The sequence below is a fragment of the Zonotrichia leucophrys genome, chromosome Z (assembly GCF_028769735.1).
Source record: "Zonotrichia leucophrys gambelii isolate GWCS_2022_RI chromosome Z, RI_Zleu_2.0, whole genome shotgun sequence".
In the NCBI taxonomy this organism is placed as follows: Eukaryota; Metazoa; Chordata; class Aves; order Passeriformes; family Passerellidae; genus Zonotrichia; species Zonotrichia leucophrys.
Genome location: NC_088200.1, coordinates 51,462,905 through 51,474,998, shown reverse-complemented (window position 1 = coordinate 51,474,998; position 12,094 = coordinate 51,462,905). Strand labels below are relative to the sequence as shown.

The 12,094-nt window shown below is 35.6% G+C and overlaps 1 protein-coding gene across 1 annotated transcript in view; it reads left to right on the top strand.

The window, feature by feature from the left end:
- Positions 1-9,380, top strand: part of CNTNAP4 (contactin associated protein family member 4) — a 199,688-nt gene extending 190,308 nt beyond the window's left edge. Inside the window, exons 22-24 of the mRNA XM_064735502.1 lie at positions 2,332-2,550; positions 2,921-2,992; positions 5,983-9,380. Of these exons, the coding sequence (XP_064591572.1) occupies positions 2,332-2,550; positions 2,921-2,992; positions 5,983-6,176 (485 nt within the window). The 3' untranslated portion in view covers positions 6,177-9,380. The remainder of the gene's footprint in view (positions 1-2,331; positions 2,551-2,920; positions 2,993-5,982) is intronic.
- Positions 9,381-12,094: the final 2,714 nt, after the last annotated feature.

The following is a 12,094-nucleotide window of genomic DNA, read 5'->3' as shown; positions in this document are numbered from 1 at the left end:
TGAAGCTGTCTCTCACAGGATCCTTCTGGACAAAATGTCCAGCCCACAATTGGATAAACACATCATGTTTAGCATAGGTGAGCAGCTAGCTAACAGATCAAGCACCAAGGGTTACAGTGAATGGGGTGACATCACCTGTCACTGGTGGGGTTCCACCAGGCTCCAAGCTCAGCCCTCTGCTCTTCAACATCTCCAGAAATGACTTGGATGCAGGCCTTGAAGGTACAGTAAGTTTGACAATGATACTAAATTAAAAGGAACTATTGACTCCCTTGAAGGCAGAGAGGCCCTGCAGAGAGACAGAAACAAATTAGAGGGCTGGGCAGTTTCCAACTGTATGAAGTTTAATGAAGGCAGGTTCCAGAGTCTGTAGCTGTATGTAAGGACATAATGGGAAATGAGATGCTGGAAAGCAGCACTGCAGAAAGGGACCTGGGTGTCCTGGTCAACGACATGTTGATCATGAGCCAGCAGTGCCCTGGCAGCCAGGAGGGCCAGCCCTGCCCTGGGGTGCATCAGGCACAGCATCACAGCTGGGCAAGGGAGGGCATTGCGCTGGGATGGCCTCACCTCAAGGTGTGCAGTTTTGGGTGATGTAAAATAAGACATAAGCTATTAGAAGACATCACAGTTCTTGTCTTAAAATATTCTGATGGGAGCTGTATGTCTGCTGACTTTCTGCTTGACCACTTCAACTCTTTGAAGTGTTGGGGGTTAGGTACATTTACTGTGAAGTAAAAAGTAGCAAAAGGAAATAAACCTAACCCCCAACATTTAAGGGTGCATAACTTCAGTTTACTGTAACATACAGTAAACAACCTATGAGTGTTTTTGAGTGCCACTTTCAGTCACTTAAATTTTACTTTAGGAGGAAATTGCCCCATCCATTATAAAACCTTACTTTATCTAGCAATATTTTCTAGTTAAGAAGTCAAGTGAAATCAAAGATTCATTTATTTCCTTTCCTATTATATGTAGTTTAGTAAAGGATTTGTATAGGAACTGAAAAATAATAGAAACCACTCTCCTCTTGAGGTTTTCAATCTGACACATATTTAGAGGTATATATTTGTATCACAGAGGGTTTGTGAAAAGCTTTCTTGCCACTTCATTGTTAATCTTCTTCTTAAAATATCCCATCCTAGCAGATCCTTCAGTGCATAGAGGCAGATATTGAAAACAGCTGCAAAGAAAGCAGAGACAGTTAAACATCTTATGTAATCCATCAGTGTAGGTGAGCAGACTTTTGTCTGACACCCTTCTATCTCATAGTCCATCATCACTGCAATAAGCAGAGATTAGTTGAAGAAAATGCTACTCCGCTTTTTTGCAATATTCTACCTGAACACACTATCCAATTTTTCGCTATTAACCTAAATTTTATTGAGCAGTGCACTGTAAAACTTAGAGTTATTATGGTGGTTATTGTAAAGGTCGCAAGTTCATTTGTGGGTTCCATGGCATGTTGGAAGTGAAAATTGAGATGAAATTCCTTTTTTATTTGCAAATTTACTTCCCTTATGAGTTCGCCTTTTATAACTAGTACTTCCAGAGTTTTTGCTTAAATTAGAACTGTCAGGGTAAATAAACTGTTTGTTTTCTGTATCAAAAGTAGTGCTTTAGTGAACATTACAGGTGAATTAACTGAGAGTTCTAATGTGCAAAGTACTTTTCACAAGCGTTTGGAAAGGTAACTCAAGAGAAAAACTGGGGAGGTATCTTCTTTCTTTTTTTTCCCTCCCCTTTGTGATATCCTTTATGGTATCACGTTTTAAAATGCATAGTAAAGTGGAATACTATTATTTTTTTAAAATTTCACAGAAAATGTCTTGATGGATTTCCAGGATCAGATGATCTGAGTTCTTCAGGGTTTGTGCTTTGACAGACTTAATGGAGTAGATATATGAGTCTATAGAATGAATATGTTCCAAAAATGTTTATTTATGAGAAAAAATCCAATAAAATGCATTTTTCTGGAATTCATTCTTCAGTCTTATATTTTTGCAGAATGAAAATATTTTTGCATTTTAATTTATATACTTTATTTACAATAGAAACTTTTTGCTTTGGAACTTGCTCTAAGAATTTAAAAAGCATTTCCCTCAGCAAATTAGCAACTGTCATCTGTCCAAAAGAAAAGGAGAGGTGTGAATGTATCTGACTGTCTTTTCATTAAAGTCAGACAAGAAAGAGATTCAGTGAATCTACATATGTTGCTGCAATTCAGATATACTCAGAGGAACACAGGTTAATTATTCATTTATTCTTCTGACACTTTATTTTGTACATTTGCACTATGATTAATTGTGTTCTGTTCCTTTTGATTAACAGAAAACAGTGATGTAGATGAGGAGACTATGAAGGCAAACTCTCAGGGGTTTGTTGGCTGTCTATCTTCAGTGCAGTTCAACCACATTGCTCCTTTGAAGGCTGCACTGCACCACAGCAGCTCAGCCCCTGTCATTGTAAAAGGGCGTTTCACTGAATCCAACTGTGGTACTTTAACTGGAGCTGACTCAACATCAAGTGAAACAACCCATTCATTTGCAGGTAGCATATGGTTATCATTTGTTCTGATCTCTGAAGCAAAATCCAAATAGAATACTCATGACCTGAATCACAACTGACTTTTTATTTTCCATGTGGGTTAACATCCCAGGAGTAGTTTGTAAATAATTCTCTTTTAAATGTACTTACTTCCTTTTCTCTAGCCTTTATCTTTTCATCTGAATGTTTACATTTTTCTTTTTATCTCTGCAAAGTGTCATCCACGTTGATGTTCTATGCATGCTTACTGACCCATACTACTGCCACTGTACCGTATTGTAAATGAACTGTGACTGTGAGAATTTCTTTAAAAAAGTCTTCTATTTGTCTGTCATTTTCTTTTTTTCTTTTTTTTTTTTTTTTTCTGCTGCAGATCACTCTGGACCAATAGATGAGGGAAAGCCCTTAGCTAATGCAATCAGAAGTGACTCTGCAATTATTGGAGGTAATAGGGACGGTAACAAATCCAAAGGAAACTTTTCTTTCTAATTGTGAATCTGTCAGTGATGAATTGAAGTCAGTTTAGTTTTGTGTGCATACAGAAACAAGTAAAGCTCTTAATTTTACTACATTTGGTAGACAGAAGTCAAGCATTGTTTTCAAATGCAATTGATCACGCTCTTCTTATTACATAAATTTATGCTGTGTTGCTATATATTGAAACATTCTGATGAAAAACAGGGTAGTAAGGACAGAATTTCAACCTGCATAATAGTGTTGCCTATGACTTTAAAAAATGCTTGGATTTCTTGTGAAAAAAACCATATTTAAGAAAGAACCATCATTTCTTCTTGACTTTGCCAAAAAATTACCTCTTGTTACAAAGTCATGTTTAAAATCTTCTTTAATAAATCTAAACAAGAAAGAATTTTTCTTAAGAATATGAGGCGTCACTGCTTGAATCAATCCTCTGACAGTCTGAGGAAATTTCATGCTGGTTTCCTGTTTGGAAGGCAATGTTCTCTTGTAAAGACTCACTTGTGTCAATTTACAGCTTAAAATGCATGTTAAAATAATAACAACAAAAATAATTACTGTTGGTTTGAAATACAATCTCTTCTTCATTTTCTTCCGATTTCTTTTGGACATTTTTATCAGGCTAAAATAGAACTACAAATGCTCATTCATAATTTTTTTTTTTCAAAATACTTTTTTTTTTTTTTAATCAGAAGAATAGAGGAAGAACCATGTAGAATTCAGTTACTTCCAGAGTGAATATGGGGATAGTCCCTTTTTTGTTTATGCCTGTCAGATCAGAGCATAAACCTTACAATAGATGTGTGTGCTTGAAGTACAGGACTGATACAGGAACCTGATGTACAGGTTCCATCACTATCCCTTTCTGGATGATTGTTCATCTCATATGAATCATTTATGAAGGATCCAGCTCATATGAATACCCACATGAAATCTACCAGTTCTGTCTCTTTAGCAAAAATGAGAAGTACTCAAATGAGCCTCAATAGGGGCAGTTTGTGATTGGGGACCCTCATCAGAAACCAAACTCATTTTACCAGCATTGAAATATGTATATGTCTCTGTCAGTTCAAATTTTCTTTCAAAGCATAGTGTCTTCTCCTGTGACAATCATTCTCTGTGAGAATTTCTAGGAGTATTTATTCTTTTGGGAGGAGCTGAGGAAATAAAACTTGAAGATGGTGTTTTGACAATATAATTCTGTTACAAATTGCATAGATACTTTCACAGGGCAGTGAGATAAAAAGGTTACTCCCTCTGTCTTTTAAATTCTGAAAATATTTACTTTCTAAGACTTTTTAAAGCCTCATAGACAAAGGAAATAATGGAATTTAGTAGAACAAAACTGCCCAGGCTTTTCATTTAAGTTAAAATTGTTTAGGTCTATGAATGGTTGAGTTAGGATAAGAACCTCTAGTCACTTTTGTCTTCCATTTATACAGTGATACCTGCTATGGTCACTGCATGCAAAAGCACACTGCATGACCACTAATCTTTAAGAGAGTAGTACCCAAGATACTAAAATTAGATTATTAAGCTTAGAAACTTCTCTGCTTGTAAAGTGATACTTTGGTGATTTTGTACAGACCAGATGAGAATTGTACCATTGATTTCAAGGAAGGTAAGAATTTAAAAGTACGTTTTTTACAAAAGTGAGCTTTTTACATGTCTAGCTTTGTCTAAACTTGATTTACTGTTTCAAAAGATTAATATTTTTTACATAAGTATCTGTACATAAAGATCACTCTGTACTAGATAACTTAGTGTGGGTGGGGATTTTCAAGTGTGCTAACAACAAAGGATTTTTTTAAACTTCAAGCTGTAGTAGGTACAATCCTTTTAAGATAGTAATAACAGCACAATTTTTTTGTTATTATGCGAATTTAGCACTCAAAATTTTTCTACTGCCTATGTTTGTTTAAAAGTCAAAACAAAGCAATCTGTGCAACATTAAGCAAAATTTAAACACCCTAAATGAATATAACTAACAAAAATATCAGTTCAACTACTTCAGACAAAACAAGTTTATAGAAAAGTCCTTAAAGAGAGCATCTACTGTGATTGAAATAAAAGAATGACTGTTCTAGTTAATTTAAATAAAAACAAGGTTTACTTAGATTGCGAAGTCCATCTCAGAGAAGGATCTACTGTATTAAAACCTTTATATTCCTACAGTGCTGCTCATAGTAGAGATCAAGAAAATAGGCATGTACCAAATTTTGGATGCTCTGTTTTCATCTGCAGTGCTAAGAGACTCGGTATTTTTATTTTTCTTGCAGTGGTGACCAGGTTGTGCAACAGACTGTCCCTTTGTCTGCTGAGGCACTGAGGCACTGCATTACAGCTGTTTCCCAGACTGCTTAGTGCTCTGTCCATCCCAACAGCCTAGTCCTATTTTCTGCCACTGACAAACAGGATCCATTTCCCTTCTGTTTCACATCTCCTCAAATTCCTCTCCTGCCCATCTTCTGATTCATGAAGCTAAAGTCCTAAGACCATTATGACAGGATGAATGAGGAAGAAAGGAGATGGGCTGGCCGCCTGTAAGGTCCTACCTATCTCTGTGACAAGTATCTCACCTTACTGTTCCTTGTCTGCGGTGGCTTGAGTTCCCAAAGCAGCAGAGATCTAGGGCCTGATAGTGAAGGAGAAAAAGAAGCCCTCTTATTGAAAATAAGGCCCCTAGTGGTTTTCCATTCAATAATTTCAGAAATTATAATAATCTGTGGATATTATATTATTATTAATAGGGTGCAAAATTTTGAAACAATAACTATGAAACTTGTACTAGAGTGCTCTTTCTGATTTGAAAGCTGCAATGTCTTCTCATTTCTCAGGCTTTCCTGTAAACCCTTCCATTATGTGATGTAGTCATTCCTTCTTCGTCCTGCTCTCTGGCTTACGTGTTATTTTTTGTCTGTCCTTTCTCATTACTTTTTTTCTCTTTTCTTGTTGTAGGTGTGATAGCAGTTGTCATATTCATCCTGCTTTGCATCACGGCCATAGCCATACGCATTTATAAAAAAAAAGGAATATACTCAAAAAATGAGGCAAAAGGATCTGAAAATGAAGACAGTGCTGAATCTGCATTGAAAAGTGAGCTCAGCATGCAAAACACAGCCAATGAAAATCAAAAGGAATACTTCTTCTGATTGTCATTAATGACATAATCTGATATAATGATGTGACAGTCTGACTTTTTGCTAAGCCAGGGGGCTCTCACTGGGCAGAAAATGGTCTTGCACACTACTCTAAATGCAATGGATTTGAGACTTACTATACTTGATATGTTCAGTCTCGGTGATTGCTGTAGCGGGCCTCTTTAAATTACATGCATTCCTTAGCTATTATACCGTAAATGCATTTTATGTAACAGTGAATTAGATATTGTAACCAATTTCATTGTTGGTAGTTTCCGACTGTTCTAATGTGACCTTCTACAAATGAAGTTTAATGTGCACACTGAATATGATTTTTGAATGGGAAAATTGTTATGAATTTATTCCTATCCTTTTCTTTAAAATTTGATTGATGATTTTTTTTGTTCAAGGTGAAAGGTAGATTCTAATACTTTGTGTTACTAAAGAAATTCTGCTGTGCTGCATTATGGTGATCCGTCTTACTTCCTCAAACTGAAAATGCCTTTTGAGCTGCTGTTGGCTGGTGTCAGCATCTGCTTGTGAGCCATGGCATTTGATGTCCAGAACAAACTGTATTTTTTCCCCCTGGGATATGACTGATAACTTCATTATCCCTTCCTTTTTTCGGGCTTAGCAGAACTGAAGAGTGTACAGTGGGTTGAAATATTTTAAAATCTCTTTTGCTGTAGGTTTTCATTTATGGTCAGGTGATGGCACCAAGAGACTCATGCACATTCTGGGCATTTTGAATAAAACTGGGGGAAAAGGCAAGACCTTTGCTTAGAAAGATCAAGTAAAATGAACAATAGTTAGTTTATCAAGAGTTAAAACACCAAAAGATGGTCAGGGTTACTGTCCCTGGAAATTAGTGATGATGCTTCTGTCAAGAAGTAATGCTCAGTGCACTAATCGGGTTGTATTCTCTGAAACTGTTGTATCTATCATTTGCTCCAGACCTCAAGTCTAATTTTTTTCAATGTTATAGAAATTATACAGTGAACACATGAACACTTTCATTCTGCACTCTTAATAGTACCTGCAATACCTCTGTGAGAAAAGGTCTGATTACACCACTCCAAATTAAAAGGGTGCTTACTATGCTGACAGAGTAAGTGAAAGCTATTTATATTGTACAAACAAATTTTTAGATATGAAGGCTAGGTTTAAGTTGTGTAAAAAAAAGATTGTAAGGTCACTTCAGACACCATAGGGTATCTGAAATACCCATTTGGCCTGAAGTGAATGTCAGATTCTACAGAAGAAGGTATGTGTGTTTTGGTAGAAAGCATTATAAGTGGCATTAGATGACAATGTTTAGGTAACTGACCCATGCAAAGCATTTTTTAGTTTTCCCCAGTCAGATGACTGGGTGTCTGGAGCTTGGATCTGAGAAAACGAACAGAATTTCTATGACCTTGTAGACTTGAGATGGAAATTTAAATATCTTCCAAATTTATTTATATCTACTCCCACTGAAAGCAATGAGAACAGTCATTGTTTTTTATTCAAAGAATCAAAGCCAGACCCTAGATTGTGCAGTTTAGAAAATGTTTATCACAGGTGCCCAACAACATTATAAAGACATAGAAAACTGACATGGTATGCCAAAACCCTTTATATGTAAATTTCTTTACATAGATAGTAATTGTAAATATAAATATCCAGCAGATGTTTTCATTTAAAACTTTCCATCAGTCTTTACTTTCTTTATTCAGAATTCTACCATTCCTTTCTCCTTCCTTCTAAACAGATTTACTTAATTTTTAGGAAAAAATTATTTCCTTTTTTGGGGTGTGTGGATGCTCTGCAGTCATAAATTGTTCAGAATAACATGTAGTGTTTTCTTGTTTTCATTTTTGCAATTCTGTTTGCATCTCTGATAGATTAATCAGGCTGAGGACCCAGGATCAAGAACTGTATCCATGTTGTGGATTTCATACAGTTTGCTTCATGGTAAGAGGTCCCCTTTAGGAAGGCCAGATTACTGGACTCGTCTTAATAAAATATCATGAAAATATCCTGTTTGTGGGTGGGGAGTGGTGGAGGTGAAAGCCTCACATGAGCCATGACAGGAAGACTTTAAATTATGAAGTTTACTAGTCTGAACCTTCTCATCTACGTACTTTGAAGTGAAAATTATGACTCCTTTTTGAGGCTGTGGCCTAAATTGCATTAAATTCAAGAGGAGCCCTCTTACGGACTTCTCTGCAACCAAAGCATCTGCATTTCAGGAGGTTTTCCCTTTCTGCCATAGACATGTAGGTGTCCACCTCTTAGTGCCACTTATATCAACAGTGTCACCTGCAGGGGTGTGTCCCAGTCAACTCCATTTTTTAGCGTTGTGGGATGTAGTAACAATGTGGGGACAAAACCTATAAGACGATTATTATAGTACACCAAAGCAGATATTTTGATTGAATAATAAAAGAGAGGTTGTCTTTTATCTTAACTCTCATAAGAGAGTTGCTCATATAAACCTAAGAAAGCCTAAATTTTACCCACAACAAGACAAGTTGGAAGAATGTAAACCTAACTTTTCAATCACTTGCTCTTGGTTTTATTGCCTTGTGAAGTTTTATTGTGTGTCTTCATGGAGAGAAAGTTCTCTTTCCTTACTTGACTTTGTTCCAAATGAATACTTTCTTTCCCTATTCCTCAGAATTTTTAAAAGGAACAGGAAAGCTTAGCAAAATCCCTATTTCACAGACTAGATAAAAAGGTGGAGGAGGATAAAAATGCCTGTATGAGTGGTGCACTATTTCATTCAAAGACTTCTTTTACGGCATTTTATTTTATGAGGGGTTCTAAGAGGGAAAAGATATATGGATTTTGTTGAATGAACATCTGTAGATTTGTAGAATAAATCAGTTACGTCTCCCTGAAGATGCAAATGCCCATTTTCATCTGTAGGAACAGTGATCATATGTTTGTCACCTTAATCTAAAATATACATGTTTGAAATCAATGAAGCAGCATTTTTCATTACTTGCTGCATTTCTATGGGGATAAAAAAATGGTGGCACCGAAGTGCGCTAAAATGTCATGGAACATTGTGCTGTCCCTTTTTGATTCTCTATTCCATTGTGTGATTTTCACCTCACTGTTAATAAAGACTTTTTAAAATAAAGTGAGGAAAATATTTTTTAAAAGAATTTGTATTAAAAAGTTTAAAACTGGCAACAATATACTGATTTTTTTTTCAACAGTAAATATATGTAGAAGTGCACATAATATATTGGTGAGTGTGGTTATTTATAGATACTTTGGAGCACTAATGTGACAAATTTGCTATGCATTGACACATTTTCCATGGCAAATATATTTTTTCTTAAGTACATAAGAAAATAAATAGCAGCATGTATGCTGGTACATTTTTAAAGCTTTGTGTGGGCTCCAGCTATAAAGGGCTTATAATTATTTATGTACTCAACATTTAGCATATAAATATGATTTATTTAGGTTTTGGGAAAACATTTTCCAATACATCCACTGTTGTGTAAATGAAGAATATGTTATAAAACAAGTGCACAACTTAACATGAAATGTAGTCACAGTCAAAATAAATTTACGATATTGTTATTCGTGGCAGTGATGTACAAGAAAAAAGGCATGTAAAAGACAAAATTTCTTTAAGGAAGCCCCTGCATAAATTCAGAACATGCAACTATTGCAACTTAGCGGGGAATTGATAAGAAACTATAATTTTGAAATAAAACTAGTTACTTTTAGAAGCAATTGCAGTTGTTTGCACTCAAGGCAGAGATATAGGTGCATAAGCTGTGTTATGCTACAGGAAAAGAATGTTCTTTGTCACAGAAAAAATATTTCCAGAGTCAGAAAACCTAATTCTGAAAAAGCTTGTGCCCTGGTCTCTGAGTGCAATGCACATTCTCTGGAATAAATATGCAGAAACATGACATAATTTTTTGCAGATTGAGCACCTAATTCTGCAGCCAAAATTATAGTAATTCCTTAGCGTTCCTGAACATTTAATGAGATTGTGCATTACCAAATGCACAGAAGTAAAAGTAAAAAATCTCTCAGAAACTAGTGTTGACTGAAAAGATACACGTGTAAATCTATGGAAGTAGTTTTAGTGTTGTTTTTGCTTTCAATGCAAACAACAACATGCTTAAAATAATACAGAAGAGAAGGGATGTACTCTTTAAACTTCCTCTATTTAGAACCTTCTCCTAAGGCCTTTTGGCAGTTGTGGTAAGAGAAGGATTTAATGAGTTTGAGTACAGAAATTCTGAAGCTGCTAATTTGAGAAACCGAAACAAAACCGCAAAGATGTTCATAGACTGTGCTTTGCTAAGAAGTCATACTCATCTTTATTCTTGAAGGACTGTCTGAAAAGCAATTTTTGAGCTGGCACTCAAAATTTTTGAGCTGGCACAAAAACTTTTAAAAACTGGCACTACTCTTTGGATACATTCCCTAAAACTTTTAATCTTTGCTCTTCCCGTTTCTTAGAAAGGAATCAGGCATCACAATATCATTGCAAAGAGATGGATTCCCTTATACCAAACACTGACATAAAATCTCACTTAAATTTACATGAATTTCTGATGCATTATGAAATGTTGATGTTTCTAACATTTTGTAGAAATAGCACTGAATAAATCATTCCTGAAACACTTATTAAATAGAATGGTAAATCCACAGTAAAAATCAACTTCAGCCTCTGAGGAAACGTGTGTGTAGACACATGCACACACACATGCATGTAGATGGGCTATGATGTCAGTGCTAAGATTCTTTAAATTTTATAATTTTCTTTGTGTTATGTCAAATGTTGAAGAAACGTCCAGAGTGCAGAACTCCCCATACTCCCCACACTCCCTATGTTTGGAAATATTCAGACTATTTCAAGAAATAGTTGAGATTTTCAGAGGTTTTTCAAGGGGGCAAAAAATAAGATCTTGAAGTCTCCTCAAGGACTGTAGGATGTACACACCCAGACTTCTGATAAAGAAGGTTGCAGCATCCCTCACACACATACAGGGATTTTTAAAATTATTTTTTAGTTACATCTAGGGCTTGAGAAATTATTTGACTGATATCAAAATAAATTTCATACACACATATATAAATCACAACATTGATCATCATATTTAAGCTACTGTGTACTATGCGTGGTAAAAAAGTTCTGATTCACTAGTAATCCCTGACCAGCTATGTGTCCTTTACCAATTCAGTTGAAGTGTACTTCTCGGAGTTAGTCACCTGTTTTATATAGCACCAGGGCTCATGCCTTTAGATTAGGTGAGAATGACAATAAATTGTCAATTAGTTGAATCGGATTTCATCACTGTGAATTTGTCATCAGAAACCTAGTGATAACAACATAAAAAGAAATATTAAAATAATGCTTATATTCTTCTACAAACCAGCTGATAACAGATAGGGCCTGGTAATCTTTATATGTTACACTTTTTAGCACAGCACAGTGTTTTTGTCTTTAGCATACTGATACATGCAAGATCCTAATGCACGTACAATGCAAAGTTTTTCGAGTCTGTGTGCTGATGGTTTATTTCTCCCGAAAGCAACAGTGCCTTGCAAGCAATTTACAAGACCAATGTTCATTTATCTAAAAGCAGCCATCACAAAGTCTGGATTAAAACTAGGAAATCTGCAAGACATCCCTCACTACATACTATAAATTCAGGATGCACACCTGCCTATAAACTATTTAAGTAATTTACAGAATTTCAGCACACTTCTCTACAGTTTGTGGGCTGAACTCTGAGAAGCCCAAGAATATCTATCCCACCCTTAACTGTATGGCCTTGAAAAAAGCCATTGACCTTAACACTCAGTTTATGCAATGCAAAGAATACCCTGAAGTTTTGACTAACTTGCTTAATTAATATTTGTGAAGCCCTTAGAAGATGAAAGCTTTTATGTAAATAGACAGCATGATA